This window comes from Fonsecaea monophora, assembly GCF_001642475.1.
Source record: "Fonsecaea monophora strain CBS 269.37 chromosome Unknown Scaff48, whole genome shotgun sequence".
In the NCBI taxonomy this organism is placed as follows: domain Eukaryota; kingdom Fungi; phylum Ascomycota; class Eurotiomycetes; order Chaetothyriales; family Herpotrichiellaceae; genus Fonsecaea; species Fonsecaea monophora.
The window spans coordinates 100373-124387 of NW_019173979.1; the positions used below are offsets into that span (position 1 = coordinate 100373).

Sequence of the window (24015 nt, forward strand, 5' to 3'; positions counted from 1 at the left end):
CCTGTCTGCTTAGGGGACGGGACGAACGTTGATGGCAACAACGTTGGAGCCCAGGGCGCAGACTCTGCATCAGAGACGCTGTGACGACCATTCGTGTTGGCCTGGGTCCTGCGGCTCGAAAGATAACTCGGGATTTCCTCTGGTCCCCTTCGCCTGCTTCTGCCCAAGACCTCCCGTCTTGGTTTTGGACTCGTCTTTACCCCTTGGCCGATGAATTCTACTAATTCAAACTCTTTCCCGCATATCCTGAGGAATCCTGTCCACGTTTTCAAGATCAAACCCTTCCACTAGTTGTTCGACATGTCCAGAAACAGCTTTCGTCTGGCATTTGACGAGGATGCGTACAAGAGCCTGGATATCCTCGCAGCATCAGCTGTCCTCGACGTTTCCTTGTGTAACCTCAGATGGTCCGATAAATTGATTGCGCATGTCGCCATTCAAGCCCGGGAAGAACTAAATGACCTTTGGAAAGATTGGGCGAAGACGCACAAAGATCGAAGATTTGCGACCCCGCCAACGGCCGTCACGGCCCTGTTTGACGAAGACAACTGCCGCCTATTCATATGCACGTCCGTCAAGGGCATGGGCGCAAACTCAAGCTTCCTAGACAGGCTCTCTCCCGAGCGGCGGATCTTCATCGACAAAATCCTGTCCCTCAGCAGCGAGGAAGGGGTCGAGCCGGGCAAATACTCCTGGCACATGTTCCAGGCCAACTGTGCCGAAGTACACGCGCTCTGCCAGTGGCACCTGGCACGCCCAGGAGACGGATGTGACCGACTCAAAGACGCCGTCATGGCAACCGCCGGCGGGCCGGACCTCGTCCTCTACAACCCCTGTGGCAGACCTCCGGCCCCGAATCTGGATCGGCGGCCACCGGGATGCAAAGAACTTGTGGAGCTGCTGCGTGTGTGGGCCCTGAACCGTTCTGCCTTTGAGAAGTGCAAAGTGGAGGATGCCCAAGATTACAGCCTCGAGCCGGTGGTCAAGGGAGTGAGTTCGAGCAAGGACAACAAGAGCCGCTCTTTGGTTTGTTGAGGTTTCAAGTGACCTTTTGTCATGGTTTTGCAGGGACAAGGACGAGGACATGCGCATTTTCCGGGTTTCAACGTCCTTTTCCGTATCGACTGTTTTCTTTCCTTTGGAACAGCCAGCTAGCCAACCAGCCAGCCGCCTCGTCAGGTCGAATTGGGGTTTGACGACGAGGGCTGACCATTTCAGCCTGGAATATACTTCTCGAAAATGGTCTAACTTAATTGGGAAACACGTTTTGTCATTAGCGACTTAGTGAGCAAGCTAGATCCTTAGTGAGGGGTAGGTCCATATATTTCCCGGTCGCACCGACAAGTCCTACGTAATTGAAGAACCCCATCCACTGCTCGAAACATTGGAGCGCAGTTTACCTCTTGTCCGTGTACAGACGTCAACACACTCTTTTCGTTCTTCTATACACCCAACCAACCAACCAACCAACCGACTACACGGGATCATCGCTTTCTACCGCGACCGTCTCCCCCACCGATTTTCCTCCGGCGCCCCCCCCTCTCGGACTCTGACCAAGACACCTTCTCTTTCTCGCCCTCACCTACTACCTTCCCACCAATAGTCCAAAATGTCAGGAACAACTCCTCCGGCCATAATAGCGCCGTCGATACTGAGCGCCGACTTTGCCGAACTGGGTCGCGAGTGCGCCAAAACAATGGACCAGGGCTGTGATTGGCTCCATGTCGACATTGTACGTCTGCGCTGTGCACGAAGCCCCAAGAATACTTCATCCACCCCTTTTAGAAGGACAGGGGAAAATGTTGGAGTCTTTCCAAGAATAGAAAGAGGAGGTCCACAGCGCGGGAAAACATAGTGGTCTTTCTTGTTTTCTGAGAGGCATGACATACAAGCTGACGTTCTTCTCTGGCAAACTTGTAGATGGACGGCCACTTTGTCCCCAACATCACGTTCGGCGCGCCGGTCGTGTCCAAGATCCGACCGCACGTGGAAAGACCGCAGAAACCGGGCGGTCGAGGCACATTTGATTGCCACATGATGATTGCAGAGGTGAGTCAAACCAAGTTCGAGTTGTCTGCAGTTGCGAAAAAGAGAGAGCCGAGCGGTGGGTGGGTGGGCGGGGGGGTGAAAAGAGAAGGACTGCACAACATCGGAAGCTTAGGTCTGCCGAGGATGTGACTGGACAGGCGACAATGAAGAGAAGGTGACGAAAATATGGAGCGATGTGAAGGGCTGGTCCATGTCTTCTTCTCCCGAAACGCAGGGCAGACGCAGACACAGACACAGACACGCACTCTCTGGCTTCAAAATTCTCCCCTTGCGTTCTCTTCCTGCTCGAATCTAATGAGAACTGACGAGAGAACACGCAACAAGCCTCACCGCTGGGTCTCCACATTTCGCGATGCAGGCTGCGACCTCTACTGCTTCCACTACGAAGCGGCCGTCAGCTCGGTCGCAGCCACGACACCCGAAGACAAGACCACGACGCGACCCACGTCGCCCAAGGAACTGATACGCTACATCCACGAGCTCGGCATGCAGGCGGGCATCGCGATCAAACCGGAAACCAGTGTCGACGTGCTCTGGGACATATTGGAAGCCGAGGACAAGCAGGACAGACCAGATGTAGGGAACTTTACTAATTCCCCCAGCCCCGTTGAAGCCCTTTCTTTCCCCCTCATCACACCCAAAAAGAAACTGACTTTGGACTAACGCATTACTGCCATCTCGTGTCTCTTAACAGATGGTCCTCATCATGACCGTGCACCCCGGCTTCGGCGGCCAAAAGTTCATGGCCTCGGAACTCCCCAAGGTGACGGCCGTGCGGCAACGATACCCGGACCTCAACGTCGAAGTGGACGGCGGCCTCTCCGAGTCGACGATCGACCAGGCCGCCGACGCCGGCGCCAACGTCATCGTGGCTGGCTCGGCCGTGTTCGGAGCCAAAGACCCCGGCCACGTTATTCGCGTGTTGAGGGAGGCCGTGGAGAAGCGGAGGGGAGGGGCCGGCAGATTATAGATTATAGAGTTCGTTTTTACCCCATCATAGAATTATGAAGAATGATGATGATCCAAAAAGCTGGTAGATACTGAGGATTATGGAGATAATGCTCAACAAAAGTCGGTAGATACTGGTAGAGGGAGGTAGGTATTGTACAGTAACTACAGTACGCAAAATGTTCGAGTTCTTCCGCATGCCGTTATGGTGATCACGTGATATGACGCCGTCGAGTTGTCGTTATCGCACACGATGAATTTATGTAGGTCAGTGACCTTTGAGAAACTCACCGTTTGGGGTAAATACCTTGTACATGTGCCTGTACTTTGTACTTGGTACCAAGAAGAGGAAGAAGAAAGAAGACGACGTGGATTTCCTAGGAATGTTGGAATGTGGCGGTATTTATTCAAGAGCGATTTTAAGCACATACATCCTGACAAGGCGGCCGCGGATATATAGAACTCTCCATTGTTCGTTGGTATGGGATGTGTAGACGAACGGAACTTACGCGGCCCTAGAACGCTGGAGCGGTCGCGAAACAGGCTTGAAGTCGATTTAGGATGCCCCGTCAATATGGATATCAAGCTCATTCAACCCTTTAACCAGTATTCAGGTCATATGAGGAACCTGTCTGTCATTGTTCAAGACAGCAGTAGATCCTGTTCCAAAAAAAGAACAAAGGGAATGCAGTAGATATCCCTCCAACCTCCCTTTTAGTGATATCTCCAGTAAAGAAAGCTCGTCAATAACCGCTCTTCCCCTTGACCACATCCCTCGCGCCGCCTTTCTTGCCAAACATGTCCCTGACGTCCCGCAACAGGTGCTCTGGTCGCTCGTAGGCGTAAAAGTGTCCGCCGCTCGGGTTGGTGCGCTCGAAGACGACGTCGCCCTGCGTCCGCGTCCAGGTGCTCGGCAACACCCTCAGCTCCTTGGGTTGGTGGCTCAGCCCCAGCTTCACCCCGCCGCCGATGTACTCGCGGGTGCGGTCGCGGGTGACCCGCGTGGCCGGGTTGTCCCACTCGTGCGTCGACTCGTAGTAGATGCGAAGGGTGGCGGCGGGGCCCGCGGTCGAGAACCAGTAGATGCTCATCCAGGTGCAGATCTCGTCGTCCGTCCAAGGGTACGAGTCGGTCCAGTCGCGCAGCTTCTCGTAGATCCACGCCAGCAGCGCCACGGGGGAGTCTGCCAGCGCGTACCCCAGCGTCTGCGGCCTCGTGGCCTGCTGCGCGCGGTAGCCCGACGACTCCTTGAAGAACCAGTCGGTGCGCTTCAGTCCTTCCTTTTCCGCCGCCGTGTACGGCGTGACCGCGTGCTGGAGGGCCAGAGTGGGGTGGGTCAGGAACGACGGGGCATCGCCCTGATCGAAGTTGACATGTGTCGCTTTGCAGTGCTGAGGGTACCGCAGCGACATGGCCCGTGTGATGTAGTATCCCCAGTCGCCACCTTGGGTCACGTACTCGTTGTACCCGAGCTTCAACATCAGCTTGTTGCACGTCTCGGCGTACTGCGCGAGGGCGAAGCCTTTCTTCTTGGGCGCCTCGGAGAAGCCATAGTTTGGCAGGCTGATGGCCACGAAGTGGAAAGCCGGATCGTCCGACCCCGGGTCCGGCGAAGGCAATTTGTCCCAGATCTTGACCGCCTCGAGAAAGCTGCCGGGCCAGCCGTGCACGAAGAGCAGCGGGATGGCATTTTCCACGCTCGATTTCTGGTGGAGGAAGTGCACTTTCAACGGCTCGAAGCCGCCCTCCACCTGGATCGTCGTGCGATAGTTTGGCAGCTCGTTCAGCTTCTTCTCCGCCTCCCGCCAGTTGTATGTGTCCTTCCAATATCTTGTCAGTCGCTGGACGTCTGCCAGCGGCGTGCCATAGTCCCAGGCCGCATCCTCGAGCTCGTCGGGGAAGCGAGCGAGCGAAAGGCGAGTCTTGAGGTCCGAAAGGGCGGTATCGGCGACGCTGATGGTGAATAGTTCAATGTCTGCCATTATGGTGAGGGTGCTGTAAGAGGAACACACGCGTGGTATCTAGTGGACGTGTTGCGCAGCTTTGTCGGAAGAGGTACCTTGGGTCAATTGCATGACTATATAAAAAGATTGAAGTGAGGTCTGTTTTGTCAGCTCCCAGTTATTGGCTTTTCCACCTACCTGCTGTCTGCAGGGCTAATACCGCCATCATTTGCCTAGGCGGGAAGTAACTGAAGTATCGATAGACATGAAAGGCGCAAGGCAAAGGCGTGAATGACAACAGCGCCCGGCAGTAAGAATCGGTTGGATGGAAGCCAGTCTAAGGCGTCAACGGGTAGAGCACCAAGGCCCCGAGGGAATTTGAGACGACCCCGCAGGAATGACTACGGAACCGAAAAGTCTTAGGCCCAGGCTATTCGACCCGCCGTATATCGAGTACCGAGTACGCTGCAATCAATCAAATTCCATTGCTAAACAAGGACCCGGAACTGTGGTCGGCGGAATCCGAGCTATGATTTTTGTTCGAGTACAAAAGGGAACTACCTGGATGATGCCCAATACCGTCTTACCGAACCAGGTCAAGATCAAACCATGCAGAAAAGGTCATGCCCACCCTCTGAATCAACAAACGACCAGCAATTGAAAAGCGTATCAAAAGGTGAGGCCGAGGGGATTGGCGGCAGCCGTGGGATTGCCTTGCACCTTTGGTCGATTTGATGTTGTTGATGTCGTCAGCGGCTTCGAAGCTGAAGCCGTGTTGGGCTTATTCGAAGCCTTCTTACCCGCAGCGGTCTGCTTCGTGTCACCGTCGTCTGCTGGCTTGCGCCGCATCGCGCCTGGGTTTGGTGTGGTAGGAAATTTGTTTGCACCCCCAGCTTTGTTCGCACCATTGCCTTGTTTTTGCTGCCTCATGGCTCCAGGATTGGGGTGGGTGCTTGTCTTCGCCGCCGACTGTACAGGCTTGAGGGGAGCGGTACCAACCTTCTTAGCAGGAGTGGTTTTGTGGGATGCCCCTGTCGATTTCGGACCTGGAGCTGGCAATGCCTTCTTTGCAGTGCCTCCCTCGATCTGTTTTTGAGGTGCTGCCGTCTTGCTCGTGGTCATCAACCTCTTCGATGGGGATGTTTTAGGTGTCGACGCAGGCGGCCGGTAAATCTGAGGACTGGTAACCTGTAACCTCCCTCCCGTCTTCCCTGCACTCAAACCCAGAGGATTGCTTGCCGTTGCTGCCCGGACTCCTCCTGCCCGCGTCCAATCCATGATGCCATTGCCATAATCCTTAACCCCATCTCCATATCTTCGAATTGTGGAATTGATTGACTCCCCAACCCCATTGATACTGTTGCCTACAGCATTGACTGCTCCACCAGCAAATGCACCAGCACTTGCCACTGTGCTCGAGACAGTGGGCGCTAGTGCCTCACTGACCTTCCCCAGAACCCATTGAGTTGCCATTCTTTATGCAGCTGGGGTGGCAGAAGGAGTAGCGGGAGTGGCCGACTTTCTGGGACCAAGCTTCGGAGGCTTTCGTTTGGGCTTCTCTTCGCCAGCAGATGTGGCACCGTTGACACTTTCAGCGGGCTCGGGCTTGTCGGTGCTGGGAAGTGCTTCTCGTGGCTTCTGGTGGTGCGTTGGCTGACGAAGGGTGGTCAACTTCTGTCTCGGTGGTGGCCTGGGAGTTCCAGCAGGATCTTCGACCACTGGCTTCGGTGGTAGTTTGGGTGCGGTGCGGACCTTCCACTCGGGTTTAGCCTTTGGAGCAGTCTGTCCTCGAGTGGCTGTGATGTTGATAAAGTCCTTGTCAAAGAAGATATCAAATGATACGTTAGGCATTGGAACCTGTAAACTTGCGTCTGCACCTCAGTCAAGGGTACAGACAAGACCAAATAGCATGAATTTCTGAACGTGAGGGCGAACGAGTCGTGATGTCAAGAGAAAAGGGTTAGATTTTATCCCTTGGATGTCTTTCTCTCTCAAAGCTTCCTCCTTTTGATCGGCAACAGGGACATGCGAGGTATGATATGGACAAGTCCACCCAATTGACTCTTCTGGTGCCTCCCACACAAACGTCATCTTAGGCTGCACACAACCAGCTTGATTGGAGAGTCGCAGCACCGCCACTGGTGCCACAAGGGTCCTTTTCCTGCTTTTCCTTGCTTTCGACACCTCCTTCTCTCCACTGGCAGCACTCAATCCTTGTCGAAAGATACGAATCTGGACCGCCCCGACCAGGGTGCTCTCTCAGAAAGCCCTCTTCGATCGTTGATGCAGCCCCAAAAGTGCGATGAGCCCAGAAGACTACGGGAGCGGGCAGTTCTGTCATTTGTTCGTATCTTCGGACCAGTCGTTCGTCTCCCTTCAAATGCAGCCGTATAGGGATCGAGAAGGCAGGGGGGTGCTGGAGAGCGCCACATTCACAAGCAGAATTGGCCAACGGCGCTTGGTCAACACGGGCTGGGTGACAGCTCCCAGACGGTGATCCTCTCGGGGCTGAAAAGAAACATGGACCCTTTGTACGTCAGTGTGGCGTTGGTAGAGCGATCCCAGCCTTTTCGAATATTATTCTGCATGCATCACACATGGCAGTCCGCAGCTGTGGCTGTTCACATATCAACAATAATGGGCGGGAGGAGGAAGAGAAGGGACAAACAAGAAAGCTTGCCATAACTACGGGTAGTCAATAACAATGGCTCCATCCAGAGCACCTGCTCTAGAGCCTGCTGCCGGCTTTTCGCTGGACTCGAGACCGGAGCGGCCTGATCGAGTCCCCCTTTCAAAGGGCGAATTCTCTGTCGCGTCCAGGGCTCTGGCCCTATCAACCTATTTCTTGTCTGGAGCTTTGGCTATCAACATCTCTCAATTTCTGGGAGCTCCCTTGCGAGCGATCAACGAGGATTGGTATAATGCATGGATCGCGTTTACAAAGCAGTCCTTCGGGCTGCTCACAATGACCCTCACCCAGACATTCGCGCCGACAAAGGTCATCGTCTCCGGAGACAAGTCGGTGCGAGGGCAACTTTTGAAGTCGACCGAGGGAGACCTGATTTTGGATTTTCCTGAACGGCTTGTACTCATCGCGAACCATCAGATCTACACCGATTGGCTTTACCTGTGGTGGATAGCGTATTGCAATGGGATGCATGGTCGCCTCTACATCATCCTCAAGGAATCGCTGCGCAAGATTCCTGTAATAGGATGGGGGATGCAATTGTATCAGTTCATCTTCTTGAAGCGCAATTGGGAACAGGACAAGCCCAACATGGCCAGTGCACTGCAACGACTGAATAAGCCCACAGATCCAATGTGGCTGCTTCTTTTTCCAGAGGGAACTAATCTTGCTCCAAGTACTCGCAAGCGAAGCGCCGAATGGGCCAAGAAGAACAATATTCCGGACACAAGGCACGTCCTGCTACCTCGAAGCACTGGTCTACAGTTTTGTCTAGAGGAGCTGAAAGATACTGTGGATTACCTCTATGACTGCACTATAGTCTATGAAGGTGTACCCCGTGGGCAGTACGCACAAGATATCTTCACCCTGAAAGCGGGTTATTTGGAAGGTCGGCCTCCAAAATCCGTCAGCATGCACTGGCGCCGATTTGCGGTCAAGGAGATTCCACTCCACAATGACAGAGCATTTGAACTATGGCTCAGAGCCCGCTGGCGGGAAAAAGATGTCATGATTGAAGAATACTACCAGACTGGCAAGCTCCCGGCTGACTATGGCGCAACGAAATATAAATCTGGAAAGATTCTTCGGGGATGCGGACATATGGACGTCCCAATCCGTGCAAGTCATTGGTACGAGTTTCTCCAGATCTTTGCACCGATGGGGATCCTGGCGATGATCCTGTATATCTTCTATGGCGACCTGCCGAAGCGGTTCTGGAAGAGCATCAACAAGGAAGCCCTTCAAGCAGGCACTGAAGATATCAAGAAGGCTGGTATACAAGCCGGCAAAGGAGTGCAATCTACTTCGTCCGCCTTGAGCGGGTTAACTTTGGACTCCTTTTTCGAGCCAGGGAAACAGGAGGAGACGTTCGCAGCTGGTGCAGTGGCTGTACAAAAGCTCCTCACCTCACCCCAAGCGCAAACGCTTCTTAACCGAGCCGACTTTATCCAGGCGTTCTTATCAGACCCCCAAAAGCTGGTGCAGGACAGCATTACGGACAGACAACAGAATTTCATGCAACAACTTGCCCAAGAAGAAGCCAAAAGACAGCAAGGGAGAATACCCTCCACTTCTCGTACGACTGCCCTGAAACCTGCTACCAACACCGCGGCCAAAGGAGATTTTTGGAAACAGGTCGAGGCAGAAGAAAATAGCAGGCACGGCTCCGTCGTCTCAAATGTTCCGAAAAAGGGCTCCTTTTGGAATGCCCTGGAGGCCGAAGAACAGAGCAGGCGAGGCTCCGTCATATCCGCCCCGACATCGACGAGCTCTAAACAATCAAAAGGTACATTCTGGCAGGACCTCAAGGCCGCAGAGGAAAAGAAGGCAAACTCGTCGGCAACGAAGCCACCTCTCGCGAAGAGTGGATCTGGAAATCTTGCTCTCCCCAAAGGAAATTTCTGGGATGCTGTGAAGGCCGAGGAGAACAGCCGGTATGGGACTGTGATGACCTTGTCGAGTAATGCGTCCACGGCTGTTGCATCCACAAGCTCTGCGGGAGGAAAGACAGTGCTCGACCCCCGTTCTAAGTCTGGGTTGACCAAAGCCCCAGCGAAACTCGACCCGAGTGCTCCAAAGAAACAGCCTCCCATACAAAGTGTACCAAAGGCGACGAATGGGCAGAAGACAATCTCGACCACCCTCCCTACCAAGAAAGAGAGCACCGGTGTATCAACCCCTGTGGCGGCGACGAAGAAACTAGGAACGGCTACCTCGACGACAAGCGCGACCAAAAAGCCAGCGTCCTCAACACCTTCGAACCCCACGCCCGTAGCCCCGAAGAAGAACTCGGTCATAAACACCCCTGCGAAAACGACACCTCTCAAGCAAACGCCTTCCTCTGTCCCCACCGGAACTCCCAGAAAGCCCGCCGGGGCTGCTCCGTCAACGGCCAAGCCGCCGTCTACGCAGAAGTCCAAGGTCAACACCAATGCCACTGCCAACACCAATCCCGGGCCTTCCAAGCCCAAACCAAACACGAGCACGAACGCCAACAAAGTCGGTACGACTGCGCCGACTCCAAAAAAGCCCACAGCTGCGCCGAATTCAGCAGCCGGAACTCCCTCTAAGACTTCACCAGTGACAAAGAAATCTACGGGGACGACGGGTGTGAAAGCATCTACACCTGTAAATGCGGCTGCGAGGCCAAAGCCAACCCCAAAGACCAATACCGCGAGTAACCGGGCAGCGGTAGGCACGAAGAGCACGACAAAGAATAACAACGGTACTGTGCCACCGAAGCTGTCCAAAACCTAGGAATGGCGCGACATGGGACTATGTGAAAGGCAAAAGGATGTGATGATATGGTATCGCAGAGTCTGCAGTGACCGAAAGGGGGGGGGGGGGAAATAGGACAGCGAGTCATCATCTTGGAAGTCAAAAATGTCACTCACTGGATTTACTTCCAGGTGTCAGCTTCCATGTTTAAATCTATCGAGGTAGCCAGGCTATCAAGCTACCTACGTATGTATGCATGCGTTTGCTGCTTGCTGCGGTTGCATACCCTGTCCCTTTGCGCCATCCCACGCCACACTGCACCATATCATGCTGTGCTGTGGCGTGGCGTGCCTGGTTCATGTCGTGATACGTTACATGTACCCCATAGCATGCATGATTTTATGATTGAACAACACAGTACCCAAGTTAGGTAAAGTAGGTAGGTATGATACCCATTGGGATGTTTCACAATGCGTTCACAGATATCACCATCACCATCACCATTGCCATATATACCTGTATGCATGCATGCATGCCATGGAGGTCGGTCGGATATCGGTTAGTCCCAGGTGACACGGGCAGTAAGGCCTTTTTAAACACTCGCGTTGCCCCCATTCCCCTATGCCCACGTCTGAGACTTACCTGTATATACGAAATATATACACCCTCATTTTTCAGCACCTCTGTTTGTCCGTGCCCGGCGAGATAGACAAAGTCGTGTTCCTTCCGAGTGTCAAGAGCTCCATCTCTCTGTCTCTCTTCCACGTTCTTTGTTCATTCTCAGCAATTCTCCTCCTCTCGCTGCAGCTTCCGGATTGAAGGTTGTTACACAACGCTGGGACGGTCCGAGGGCACGTGCGTCAAACAGCCTTGTCAGCCACAAGAAAAACAAAGCGCGTTGACGTGACTGCGGCGGCAGTAGTGAATGGGCACAATTCGTCACTTGTCCGTCAATATCGTCCGACTCCTGGATCCTCACAGACCGGAAATCCTACTGTTAAAATTGATCTCTTATATTTCTCTGGTCCAAGCTTTGCTCATTTGACGTCTCCCCTACTTTGTATTTTGATGGTCTTCCAAAAGTCGTTCAACGATATCAGTATTTTGGATTCTGTGGACAGCAGACTTACCTCGTCAACACGATCGCAACAGGGCTGAGATTGACTTGTGGCACGTCTAAAGCTCCAGGTCGACGCCACAGAGAGCTTTGGGGACATATTTCTACCAGATCTGTGACAACAATGGCTTCACAAGCAGCTTCTTTGACTGCCGCGCAGCTCAAAAAGTGAGTTCTCGTCCAAGCCCCGTCTGCTCACCAAGAGCCAAGCTTTCGATGTCTAGACCCATAACAGCAGGTTGACAATGAGATTGAATATAGCCTCCCACGAGCAGAGACCATCACGGTCCTCTACAAGGAAAAGGACGCCACCGACGGCGACAACCTGCGAATAGTGGGAGATAAGTTTCCCAAGAGTATAGCAACAGCCTTCTCAACGAAGTGGAAAGCCGAGCTCATTCCCAGTAATAAGACAAACGTTGGCGAGAGTCACAGTGTCATTGTCGATTCGATCGTTGTCACGGGTGGGAGCTATGGCATATGGCGCGACATCCTCAACTGGATGCTTGGGAGTTGCCAGGGGTTTGGCTTCGCTCAAACTCCAAGTCAGAGATTCAAGCCGTATTCATTCCAATTCTTTGTCCGCGAATGTGCGGTATCGATCGGCTGTGACACTCTCCAGGAACGAGCGAGCAAGCGGATGGAGCGCATCTGTGCGGAGCAGGTGCATTCAGAGGATGTTCGTGCCCTGTGGCTCGTCAATCCTCCAAATGAAGAGACAAGGGCATTTCTTGTTGAGCACATTGCCGTTCGATTGTGGGAGAAACGACTCAAGGCGAAAAGCGCATACTGGACTCTCCGAGAGGAATTCCCAGATCTGAACGAAAGAATCGACACTTTCCTGGCTCAGCTGAAGAAGGACTCTGCTGGCGATCCTCGTGGGGATAGACGTGGGAGATCCGATGTGCAAGGGGTAAAGGACACGACGAAGAAAGACGGTGCGAGGAAAGTTCGAGCGCAGAGACCGCAGGGACATGCAGAAAATGGCGGCGAGGGTAAGACGGTTGTCTTGAAGATGGAGGTGGTGAGGAAGGCAACCAAGAAAACCCCTGCTTATGCAAAGCTGGACCTTGCTTCCATCGGCGTCACCAGAGAGCAGTTCTGTGGATCGAGAGAATAGATCAAAGACGTCGGTCTGAACCTCGTCCACCAATATTTTCCACCTAGCGGAACAGTATTTAGACATCACTGATCCTCGTCCTATGATTCTCCACCTCTTACTTATACGTGGTCGGGGGAAGAAGAACAGTCGGAGGACGAAGAGACCGTGCCGTCAGAGATTCGTGTGGGAGCAGGAAAAATTGGGGGATGGTGCTGGGGAGCTCGGAAGGAGGAAGCGGCGTGCAGTGTGAAGGCGGTCGAACAGCTGTCGTATGTAGGTAGGTACTCATAGGGCGGGCGAGATCCCATCCAGTCTCTCACCAATGACAGGTCCACGGGCTACAGCATCGTCATCTGCTGAAGTCGCCTGGTGCATGTGCGTAACTCGTTCTCGCAGGGAGATGAACTGCCAGGTATTCGTACTCGTAGACACGAACGGCACTTTGTTTACAGCTGTGGATAATGGACGAGTCTCCACGCGACAGAGGCAGCCCACATCATGTCAAGCCGTTGCGGTGGCACTGCAGTGACTGCATGAAATGCAAAGTGAAGTCTGGAACCGAATGTAAAGCCCCTGCAGGAAAACCACTCGCCGAGATGGAAATGCCCGAGTACAGTAAACGGCAACACGCCACCAAAACTCGCTTGCTCGGCGGACGGGTAAGCTCCAGGGGCAGAACACACCTAACAAGAGGTGAAACCAGCTAAACAGATAGGCGGCGCAGGCTTAATCCGAAGCCTTCCTCTAACTGGACAAGAAGAGGGTTTTAGTTAAGACTAGCCCGAATGCATGAGCCTAGTAGGCCAAGACCCACCCCGCTGCACCACCCCGGAGACGCTGCCAACTTGACAAGTGTGTGCAGGTTGCTTCAACGCCACGCACCTAATCCAGAGAGAGACGCGACGAGACCCAGAACATCTCTCGTGCAGATATCTATCAAAGTTTTTTCTGTTCCTCTTGCATGCTTCCGGCGCTTCCCCTTTTCCCCAATCCTCGAATGGGAGAGGCAGAAAGGTGACAGCTGCAGATCACCATCATCCCCATCACCGCTTCCCACCTCTAGACCTCCAGGTATCAACGAGCGAACAAAGGAACGAACACTGTCACCACCACCATCACCACTACTACCACCAACCAACCCTATCACCGTTTCCTGGCCGCATTAGCTGGTGCCAATACGAGTACCCAGTCCCTGCTCTCGAAACCATCCATCCGATCGTCGATCTCTGTGGCGGCCGCTGTCCTTTCCACACTCGACTCGGCCTAGGCGCAGGGAGGCGCTTGCCCCAGAGCCAAACGATCCCTGCACACGTCGTTATCTCCATGTTTTAATGCATCCTTCGGTTCTCCAGAGTCAAAAATAATCAACTTCCATTCGACATCTCAAACAGTCCCCTTGTATCTCCTTTCCTCTCCCACGGCTTGTGGTCGGCTGGCCGCCAAATCTAAAGCTCCTTTTCCCAACGTCAGTGTCAAGGTCAAAGAGAGGTCGCATTTTACCCTTCTCTTCTGGCCTCCAGAGATTCACGGCAAGGACAACATCGGCGTAGTGAAGAATGCCCGTGCAGTTTTAAATCACCCCTTTGGAATCAGAGCTTGGGACCGGCAAAGTCAACTCTATCTGCCCTAGCCAAATCCTTTTCTGACCCAGCAAGGCTTTGACGCTGGTCTCAAGGCCCCCATACTTGGTTGATCTGATGGCAAGCTCGAACTAAAACATGCGATCCACGCCAGAAACCCCCGAATCTTCTCGACCGCTTGCGGATTACTTCTGGATTGCCGGGCTCGACGGCCAACAACTGGCAGACGCCATCTCTCAACCCCGATGGTCTTATGATCAGATTGACACCAATGGCGTCGACTTTTCCATCAAAGAAGAGGCATCTGTTGATGATGAGCAGTCGTCCATCCTTCAGTCTCCTCGAGCCTCGGTTGGCCATTCCAGACATGACTCCTACCAGAGATTGTCGCAGCTCTCCGACGAGGCGAAGGAGACCATTCAGAGTCTTGAAGACGCAACGAAGCCACGCAGTAACCGGAGTAGTCTCACCATTCGGGCGGCTGCTCCGACTGCCTCGGATCCTCGAATGTCCTCGTTGATAACAGAAGCCGACTTCGAGAAGGCCATGACCAAGTTCGCCACTGACCGAGATGCTTTCTATTTGGACTTGACATTTCAGCCCAATGAATCGTCCAAGCCGGCTCGATCCAAGTCGCGACCGAAGACACAGAAAATCATTGCTGAAGATGAGCCTACCCCGGTTCCCAATCGCAATTTTGGAAGTATCCGCAGACACCTTTCTTTCAAAGACATGTCCAGCACAAAACGTCAACCGTCCATGGCCCGACGGACATCGACGCGCACCTCTCGAAGGATGAGCAGTTACAACTCAGTCATCCCCAGCCCAGAGACATTCCATAGCTCTCCTGACCAGTATCCTCTGATGCGAAAATTCGAACCCGTATTGCTGGAAAGATATCCTCGACCAAGCTCTTTCGAAAAGTCTCAGAGCAGAGCACCGTTTCCAGACTATGTGCCCATGTTTGCTTTCCCTGGTGACATCAAGATTGTGGCCGCTGAGACCAGACCGCGGTCAACTTGGCACGAATTCTCCATGACAGCAGCAGATAACTCGAGACTTACGGCGGTCACAGTCATAATATGGATCCCCGTGAATCGCGATGTTGCCGTCGATCTGGAAAAGAAGTGTGAACAATGGCGAAAAGCTCACATGTCGGAGGCGGAGAGAGAATTGGCCACTTCACTTGCAGAGAGGTTGACGGCAGAAAGTGCGAAATTGTCTAGGTTACTAACACAATTGCCCCAACTCTCACCAGATTCAGCAGAGAGAGAGGCTTTGGAGGATGAAATCAGCGCGGTGGAAGAGAAGATTGCTGTTATGTCTGACATGCTCAGGCCCCTGCGACACAGTTCAGAATCGGATATTCAAGGACTTGCGGGTGGCGAAACTCGCTTCTGGATTCCAAGAGCTTATGGTATCTTGGGTAGGGACAAGTCCATGGCAAACTTCTGGCGGCAATGGCTTCGAGCGGTCGTCGTTCCTATGACCGATGGAGGGGTCTTGCGAGTGCCGGCTAGCTCGCCGAAAGTCGGCATGTGGCAGCCATTGGAAAGATACGTTGCTGCTCTGTGCATCGAAGCACCCTCTCCGGTGTCGTCCAAAACTCAGGTCCAAATTTCGATACGAGAACTTCAACTGTATGCAAAAAAAGAGGCGGCAAATGAGCTCCCCGGAAGTAGGACGACCGATCTGTATCCGCTATTCCGAGCTCTTACCATTCCGAACATTATCCTTCTTCTGGAGTACGTCTTATCCGAGTCCCGGGTCATTCTCCTTTCAACCCACGTCTCCATGCTACAGTTAGTAAGCAAAGCCATCCTGGAACTCATCTGGCCCTTCGAATGGACAGGAATCTACATACCGGTGTTGCCATCACGTTTGGTTCAAGCATTGGATGCGCCTTGTCCTTACATTTGCGGCATCGATCGCAAATATGAAAAGTACGACCTACCTGACGACGATTATGTTTTGGTCGATTTGGATAAGAACGAATTGTATAGTACGGCACCGCCGCCTTTCCTACCGAAACAACAGCGGAGAAAGTTGATGTCTCTGCTTTACCAAGCTGCACCGCTTCACCAAAGCTTCGGAGTGACTCCGGGGCCTCCTGCTTATGCGGTGGACACATATCCGTATGATGGCTTTTCTGCAGAGCTCGAGTCTACCTTTACCGCAGTCGCCAAATCCACAAATCTAGATAAACTCGCGAGCCTCAGCTCTACGATATTCGGCCCGCAGGCCGCAACTGACACCATTCGACGGTCTCCACTGCTGAACGTTTTCCTCGCTGCTACACCAACCAGAGGAAAGAGCTCTGATCGTCCCAGAACGTCATCGACCGCCAGACACTCCACGTACACTGATTCCGACAGTCAATCTCCCGTTAACCCCAACTTCCCTGTGACGCCTGGTTCTGGACCGTCACGAACCGATTCGGGGTATGCTCTTCAGACTTCTCTCAAGGAAAAGAGATCCGGTCACTTCGATTCAGTGTCGAAAAGAAGTTTCTCTGGGTCTAGTCATATGATTCGAAAAGCAAGCCTTCCATTCGTGAAACACAGTGCGAGTCCATCTTCGAGCACTACACTATCGGACAATCGAAATGGGTCTATGTATGCACCCTCCACTTACGCGCAGTCGACCCTGGCAGCCTCTACAATTATGCCTGGAGTGAACACACTGCATATGCGGACTGGTGAAGGTATGCACTGGTCTGAAGGTCACTGTCTGCTATGGAGAGCGGCGGATGGTCCATCTACATGTCTTCTGTGCGACGAAAAGGCTCCAGATGGATACTATAGATGTTCTGGGTGTGGTTTCGTCGTCCACGATCGATGCGCCCACAACATATCTATAGTCTGCTCTGCAGCTTTCTACCCAGATCAGATTCGTGCCGCCTTTGCGAGATGCATGGCCAGCTTGTTATACACTTACCGGAAATTTTTGCAGCCTGCACCTCCACAGAAAAAGAAGCTTGGGGCTATCTACTCCTTTGACAGTGACGCTTTCATGAGAAGTTTGACCCCTGACCATGCCGCCTACATGGGCATGCTGCAACAGACTCAAGCTTGGAATGAGTTCATCATGGACCGCGAAGAGAAATCATCAACTCCTTCGATAGCCCTGTTCGACGCCATCATCATGGCAAAACGTCGGCGCGCCGGCTTACGGTCGAGCATTCCCAGTCTCAGTCTCAACAGAAAAAGCTTTATGGCATGGTCACCTCATGTAGGCATGAACACTGACTTACTTTCAGATGCATCTCAGCATCAATGGAGGATAGTGGCAGTACCGGCTAGCGTTGATCGGCCAGAGCTAGGCGCTGCATCAAAGGGACGTGATTATCATACCATTGTCACCCGAACCCCTGCGAAGCTGGAAGAAGGTTTATTCAAGCAAGATGAGAAGGTCCCGAGCTTGCCTACGATTCCCAAGAGATCCAGAATCAGCATGTTGACCAGTAAAATGAACGGTCTTGGCATGCACGCCCCGTGAAGACTCGACACAAGACGCATTGATTCTGACACCTTTTCCAAGACAAATATGGCTATCCTACAAGTCACAAAATCAGGTAGCTTTTATGCTGCTTTGCGCCGAGTCAAGAGGTTCCCGGTGCTCAGGGAACCTCGTTCTCCCATTTCGGTCCGCCATTGAATAGCAAGTTGGCCCAGAACCGCCCTGCCATCACGTTTGATACTATCCTTGAGGTCCTCCAGCCCTTCTGCGACGCCTTGTTCCTGCTCGACCAGAAAGGCTACTTGTATAATATCTCGGGGTTTGAGCGACGGGTATTCCGCGGCAACATCGTTATCCTGTTCAGCATCCCAATTCAGCGAAGTCGACTTGAATGGCGGCTTCGGCTGGAGTTTGGTCTGTTGCAGCAATATCGGCGCATCTGATACGTTTTCCAGTTGTGCCTCTAAAACATAGCGCAGCAAAGTGGCCTTTTCATACGGACCATGCGCTTTGTCGGAAACTTTGACAGCTTCCAGTTCAGTGGTCTTGGTTCGCACGCTCACACATGGTTGGGCGAGGAACTGGTATAATTTCCGAAACGATCGAACCCTCCCGCCGGTGGCTTGGCCATCACCTGACAGGGTCTCGGTGTAGGTGACATTGACGGCGAGCACGTGGTTGCCTTCCTCCTTCAGGTCGAACCGAATGATCCTTTGTAAGGAGCTTCCGGGCCCGGAGTGACTCGAGCTGTCTTCTGTTAGATCATCAGCCGCATAGAGCTCTAGGGGCACGGCTTGAGATGGTGTTTGCATTTCGGCCAAGATTCTTGTTCCTGAAACGCTTTTGGTTGACTGTGCTGAGGGGAGTTCGTTGTTGGCGCAGAGAGCACAGGAGAAGGTCTCGCCGACATGAGCCGAACCGAAGGATGGCGGCAAACCCATGCTGGCGGACAAAATGAAGTTCTGGTCGACGGCTTTGGACGGGTATGCTAACGAGGCTGTATGAGGTATCTTGGTGTCATTTTCGCGGGGGAGAGGGTGTTGTTGTGCCAGCGACGGTCGGGAGAGTCTATGGGGGATGCGCATTAATTGACCTAATTGCCTATTTTCCCAACAACGTGTAACCAGTCACAGAAACACGGACTCACCTCAGCACTAGAAGATTTTGGCCAGGGTTAGCAACACGCAGATCAAGTAATGATGATTGTGTAATAACAAAACAATGATTCTGACCCAGAGAGTGGCATACCTTTTAAAGATATCGAGTGAGGCTCTTTGGGGAAGTTCCCCGTATCGGCGCGTGGGCGAGCCATGAGCTCGATCTGACAGACGTTCGGAGCGACATCAACTGTTATTTATCGCCTATTAGATGTAAGTCGCAAGAAGTGGGTGCAAGGCGAGACAATGTGACGAGAATACAAGTGGTCTCCCGGTCTGGCCTGACCTGAGCTGGTCTGCGTAAACGAGAAGAGATGAGGGAGTATCAGAAGGACAAGAATGAAAGTCGGTGGAGGTGGAAAGGACAAACTCGGCTTCAAATGACGTTCTCCCAAGGAAGACTATTAGCGGCGAGGATCTTGTCATTTTGTGGTCAGACAAGAGGTAACTAAGATTTCTGTGTTGGAGGCTGTTATCTTCACCTGTACCACGTGCGTCCACGTGCCTACGCTTGGACTGATTACCTACCTTTCCGAGATAGGAATAGTGCTCTGTCGGCAAACATTCCTCTCATGGAAGGCCTCAGACCTCAACTGCGGGGTATGGGCATGCTCGTCAACCCTCTGATGTTTTTTTCTTGACGAGGCTGCGAGGCTGTCTGTTGTTGGATCGATTGTTGTTCACGCATCTCAAAACCTCGTTACTCTGTTATCTCTCGTTCCTTCTTGCGAAACTATGTGTAATTGCCGGAAGTATCTGAATAACAATTAATTCACCAGGTGACCGTGTGGCCCCGGAGACCGACGCGGATTTATCATGGCAGTCGCATCATCAGTGCACAACACACGACCTACGCACGGCCTTGGACGCCGAAGACGCGCTATAGAGCTACTTGAGACCGTCGAGCTGTAGGTCCAAGGTCGGTTCTCAGGCTTTACAGCGACACGGTCACGATTTATATCCTTTGTCTAACCTGGATAACTTTGACCGGTTTCTATCATGTGAGTACAGATACGACTACACACTATCTACTTCAGCACTCAGCACTCCGGTCCTTGTATTCAGCATACCTCCTCTTTCGGCCCGAGCTCGAGTGAGTTTTGTCCACGAGCGAGGGCCGACAGCAGCTCCCTCGATGGCGGTCGATCAATGAGGAACGGCGAACTCCAGAGTCCTGGACCCGCCAAGTTATCGGCATCGGCCGAAGACATCGGAAAGGAAACCTCGGGTGGCCTGGCCTTTTGAAGCATGCCATGGCGTGTGTGATTTATTCGCTGCAAGACACCTAGACAAGAGGTGGTATCTTGCCATCTATCTGAGTAAAAAAAGTCTCCCGTCAGGGCGATGGCGGGGGATGGGTTGGTTTCACAGGGAGGCAGAAGCTGGTCATTGTATCAAGTCCGAAGCCCGTGTAGTCGTTCAGGCAATAAGTAGAACGTTGAAGACAGTTTCTCTCTCACCAGAAGTCGGAATTGAAACTGCAGTATTGAAAGAATCAAGAAATTAGCATACATAAACATATCCAAGTGACTTTATGCGAATGATAGATAGAGATGAAGCCGGGGTAAAAAAAAGGGGAGGGGGAGGGGCGGTTGTGCAAGGGGCATCGAATGACGTACGTCTCTTAGAACTGTTTTCCCTCCGTTCCTTTTTCATTCCCTCTTTTCCCCTCCGCATTATTCATTGTTCGCGAGTCACGATCCCCGTTGACCCGGCTGGGCTTGTAAAAGAGCAGTGAGTTTTTGCGGTCCGAGGCACAATACCGGAAAAGCCGAGGGTAAAGTTTACTTGGGGGTCGTGACTTTATTTGAATCTCTTTTGATAAAGAGCGAGGTAGGTATACATACGTATATTGTACAGACACTGACAAACACTACACGCACATACGGACACAGCGCGAGATATATACGCACGCCCCACCCCTAGTCACTCACAGACCGTAGACATCGGAGAAGGAAGAAATCGCGAGGAAAAAAAAATGGCCAGCTCCAAGATCGTAACCGTGGTGGCATACCCGTCGACGACCAAGGATGGACAACCCGCCCGCTTTGACATGGACTAGTAAGTCTGCTTCGTTCACCATCTTTCCTTTTTCCCCCCCTTTCCTTCGGAGAATCTTCTTTCCAAGACCCCGCGCGCTGAGAAAAGCGTTCGTGGTGCGTAGCTACCTCAAGACGCACATGGGCGAACTGATCGAGCGAGACTGGCGGCCCTTTGGCATGCGCAAGTGGACCGTCGAGTCGTTCCCGTCCGAGCTCTCCTTGACCGGCCAGACGCCGCCGTACATCGCCGCGGCGACCATCGAGTGGGACAACATCGACGACTTCAAGAACGCCCTGACGAAGGGGAGCGAGGCGTCGGCCAAGGACGTCGCCAACTACACGAACGTGACGCCCGAGATTATTATTGGCAAAGTCACGGGGTCGAGTGCGGCGTGATTTCACTCGATGTGTGATGTGTGATGCGTAGGATGGGTGGTCGTATGGGGGTTGGTGGTCCGGGATGGCATCTGGCACAGTGATGGTGATGGTGTGGTATGGAAAGGGGAGAGAGCGAATAGAGTCATTGGATGGGAAAACAGACAGTGATTTGATCATCTCTTCCCCCTGACCAAGATATACCGCCAATGACCGACCCGGTCTGCTATGGCCGAATGTCCTCCCGTTGTATGAGAGGTATTCAACCAACGACGCTTGAAAAGGACCAAAACGAAACACTCCCCTCCCACTTCACTTGCCTTTTTCTTTTTCTTTTCCCTATTCTCCCCCCTTTTTTTGATCACGGCTTAGCGAGAAAAAACATCCAGCTCACATATCCTTGCCCTTGAAGAACTTTTCCCCCTGCACGGTCAACCACGGAACAAGACCACCCTGCGCCCTCCCCTCACTGTGGCCCTCGCCGCGGAACTCGTGGATCTTGACGCTCGGCTTCACCGCCGAGGTATCGACCAGGACCTCGCCCTGCGCGTCGACCGCCTCGGCCTGGACGGTCTTGACGCCCACGCGATCCAGCTTCAGCGACGTCTCGAAACTCTCGCGCGGAGCCTCGCCAATGTACGCGCGACGGCCGCGGAAGACTTCGTAGAAGCGCCACAGCTTGGTCCGCGTGTCGCCGTTCCACGACACATAGATCTCCGTGGAACCCTGGTCTTCGAGCGCGACGATGGCGGGCGCCTCGTTGGGGATCCCCGTCCAGTTGTACCGGAAGCCGCGGTAGTTCTCGACCCCGAGACCCAGGTAGCCCGAGTCCATGTACGTGTGGAAGATCGGGGTGCCGTCGGGCTTGAACTCGGTCATGGCGCCCTCGGAGCCCCAGTTGACCAGGACGTTGCCGTTGGGGAGCAGCTGCGTGGAGCCCTGCGACTTGGACAGGAGGTCGTCGGGCGGGTGGAAGGCCTGCACGATCCGGGCCTCCCACGTCTCGGTGTCGACCTGAATGATCTTGCCGCGCGAGATGTTGTAAAAGTGCACCTCATGGCCGTGGTCGTTCTCCGTCCCGTGCGCCGAGTTGTCGTACAGGCTGATGATCTCGCGCGTGCCGTTCTCGTTGCGGCCCTGGAACCGCGCGTGGTGCTGGAACGCGAACTCGACCTCGGGCCCCATCTTGAAGCTCGACGACTTGCCCGACAGCTGCCAGATGATCTCCCCGGTGGTCCCGTTGATCTTGTACACGGCGTTGGCGTCGCGCGCCGAGATCAGGTAGTTGCCCTGGTCGTCCTTGTCGACCGAGTTGATGTGGAAGTAGTCCCACGCGTCGGAACTGTTGTAGCCAGCCCCTGCTTGCCCCGGGTTGAGGGGGAGGTAGGCCTCTACATGGCAAAAATCAGAACCCTGAACACGAGGGGTGATATCGTGTACCGGAGCAAGGTGACATTCTATAACGTACCTGATGGGTCGACATGCTCGAGACTGCTCCACTCGAACAGCACTTCACCGGTTTCAATGTCGAGTTCTGTAACGAAAGACCGTTAGCCTGGCACGAAAGCCCAACTTGCTCCCGAGCTAACCTTGAAATTTGGCGTCGACAATCCACTGCTGCTCCTCACTTCCACCGTACGCCGTCAAGTTGTACGGCACCGGGTGGTAGATCTGGATTAGGGCCGTCTCTTCGTTGATGATGTGAAACTCGTGCTTGTCCGTGAGACGGTGGTTCCCCGCCCGCAGCTCCCGGATGGTCTCGTAGTTCTGGTCGAGAAAGGTCGTGTGGCCGTGCCCGTGACCGTACGCGCCGTTGTGGCTCCCCTCGAAGCAGAAGAGGATGTCCTTGCCCTTCCACCGGCCGGCCTGGAAGTTTGTCGCCCAGATGGAGAAATAGGTGAAGCCCGACCAGACCAGGTCGCCCGTGTCGGTGAAGATGTACGGCGCCGCCTGGGCTGGGCCGTGGTGCGTGCCCTCCGGGTAGCCCGCAAAGGGCGCCATGAAGAGGTATCCCTTCTCAACCTCCTTGGTGGCTGGGATCGTGATGTTCAACGTCGGCGGCGCCAGGTCCGGTCGCGACTTGTACCGCCAGTTGGCCGTCGCGGTCGGGAGGAGGGACAGGCATGTTGTCAGGGCCACCAATGTGGCTCGGACGCCTGGGAAGCCAAGTGTCGGGCTCATCCCGGTTCAGTATGGGAGAATGAACGTACCCTTGAAAAGAGTTGAGGGGAGAAGGGGGGGAAAAAGGAGGGTGTGATTCTTCGATGAGGCATCGTTACAGTACAGGGGAGAGGCGTGTGTCATTATATCGAAACTCTCGAACAAAAGCAGCTCCATCGCACATCAGGTTATTACTTACTTGCCCACCAACCAGATACGAGTCACGACATTGCTCCTCACAATTCACCACCAGTTCGTCCATGAGAAAGGAATGTCGTGATGGGGAGACCCGTCCAAAGAGAAATGGGTCTTGACGATGGAGACGAAGCCCGAAAGGTGGAGTTTGACTTGATGTGCTGTCGATCCTTTTCACGGAGTCCATGTCCGTCTTGACAGCACACCATACAGCTTCTTGTTCAACAACCCTGGCAAATCACACAGAGACAAGAAATCTTCAACGGACTTGGACTCCGCTTCCTCGAAAGAGACCCATATCCGCACAGATGGGAGAGAGAGAGAGAGGGAGATTTTGATCAACCCTCTGTTCAGTATAGGCGGATCTCCCATGATGGCCACCTCACAATCACTCACGAGAATGACAAATGAATTCCTCTGATCCACCGTGGCAAAAGAGAAAAACACACCACACACGATGCCTCTTGTGCGACTTGCCCTTCCC

General features: G+C 53.4%; 11 protein-coding genes across 11 annotated transcripts; 6 read left to right on the forward strand and 5 right to left on the reverse strand.

The window, feature by feature from the left end:
* Positions 1-300: 300 nt before the first annotated feature.
* On the forward strand, positions 301-1035 carry AYO21_06739 (hypothetical protein; the record flags this gene model as incomplete). The annotated part of the gene is made up of 1 exon (XM_022656698.1): positions 301-1035. The coding sequence occupies one exon, from the start codon at positions 301-303 to the stop codon at positions 1033-1035; it is 735 nt and encodes a 244-aa protein (XP_022510971.1).
* Positions 1036-1609: 574 nt separating this feature from the next.
* On the forward strand, positions 1610-3019 carry AYO21_06740 (ribulose-phosphate 3-epimerase; the record flags this gene model as incomplete). Its single annotated transcript, XM_022656699.1, has 4 exons — positions 1610-1732; positions 1921-2049; positions 2374-2625; positions 2744-3019. The coding sequence occupies 4 exons, from the start codon at positions 1610-1612 to the stop codon at positions 3017-3019; spliced, it is 780 nt and encodes a 259-aa protein (XP_022510972.1).
* Positions 3020-3740: 721 nt separating this feature from the next.
* AYO21_06741 (hypothetical protein) lies at positions 3741-4979 on the reverse strand (the record flags this gene model as incomplete). Its single annotated transcript, XM_022656700.1, has 1 exon — positions 3741-4979. One exon carries the CDS (start codon positions 4977-4979, stop codon positions 3741-3743), a length of 1239 nt encoding a protein of 412 aa, XP_022510973.1.
* A 630-nt stretch (positions 4980-5609) lies between these two features.
* Positions 5610-6218, reverse strand: AYO21_06742 (hypothetical protein; the record flags this gene model as incomplete). The annotated part of the gene is made up of 1 exon (XM_022656701.1): positions 5610-6218. The coding sequence occupies one exon, from the start codon at positions 6216-6218 to the stop codon at positions 5610-5612; it is 609 nt and encodes a 202-aa protein (XP_022510974.1).
* Positions 6219-6416: 198 nt separating this feature from the next.
* Positions 6417-6791, reverse strand: AYO21_06743 (hypothetical protein; the record flags this gene model as incomplete). The annotated part of the gene is made up of 1 exon (XM_022656702.1): positions 6417-6791. One exon carries the CDS (start codon positions 6789-6791, stop codon positions 6417-6419), a length of 375 nt encoding a protein of 124 aa, XP_022510975.1.
* An 853-nt stretch (positions 6792-7644) lies between these two features.
* Positions 7645-10383, forward strand: AYO21_06744 (hypothetical protein; the record flags this gene model as incomplete). Its single annotated transcript, XM_022656703.1, has 1 exon — positions 7645-10383. The coding sequence occupies one exon, from the start codon at positions 7645-7647 to the stop codon at positions 10381-10383; it is 2739 nt and encodes a 912-aa protein (XP_022510976.1).
* A 1202-nt stretch (positions 10384-11585) lies between these two features.
* AYO21_06745 (hypothetical protein) lies at positions 11586-12581 on the forward strand (the record flags this gene model as incomplete). The annotated part of the gene is made up of 2 exons (XM_022656704.1): positions 11586-11629; positions 11723-12581. 2 exons carry the CDS (start codon positions 11586-11588, stop codon positions 12579-12581), a joined length of 903 nt encoding a protein of 300 aa, XP_022510977.1.
* A 1700-nt stretch (positions 12582-14281) lies between these two features.
* On the forward strand, positions 14282-17641 carry AYO21_06746 (hypothetical protein; the record flags this gene model as incomplete). Its single annotated transcript, XM_022656705.1, has 2 exons — positions 14282-16847; positions 17004-17641. The coding sequence occupies 2 exons, from the start codon at positions 14282-14284 to the stop codon at positions 17639-17641; spliced, it is 3204 nt and encodes a 1067-aa protein (XP_022510978.1).
* An 83-nt stretch (positions 17642-17724) lies between these two features.
* On the reverse strand, positions 17725-18543 carry AYO21_06747 (hypothetical protein; the record flags this gene model as incomplete). Its single annotated transcript, XM_022656706.1, has 1 exon — positions 17725-18543. One exon carries the CDS (start codon positions 18541-18543, stop codon positions 17725-17727), a length of 819 nt encoding a protein of 272 aa, XP_022510979.1.
* Positions 18544-20737: 2194 nt separating this feature from the next.
* AYO21_06748 (hypothetical protein) lies at positions 20738-21197 on the forward strand (the record flags this gene model as incomplete). Its single annotated transcript, XM_022656707.1, has 2 exons — positions 20738-20820; positions 20924-21197. The coding sequence occupies 2 exons, from the start codon at positions 20738-20740 to the stop codon at positions 21195-21197; spliced, it is 357 nt and encodes a 118-aa protein (XP_022510980.1).
* A 369-nt stretch (positions 21198-21566) lies between these two features.
* AYO21_06749 (hypothetical protein) lies at positions 21567-23357 on the reverse strand (the record flags this gene model as incomplete). Its single annotated transcript, XM_022656708.1, has 3 exons — positions 21567-22567; positions 22645-22710; positions 22766-23357. The coding sequence occupies 3 exons, from the start codon at positions 23355-23357 to the stop codon at positions 21567-21569; spliced, it is 1659 nt and encodes a 552-aa protein (XP_022510981.1).
* Between the last annotated feature and the right edge of the window lie 658 nt (positions 23358-24015).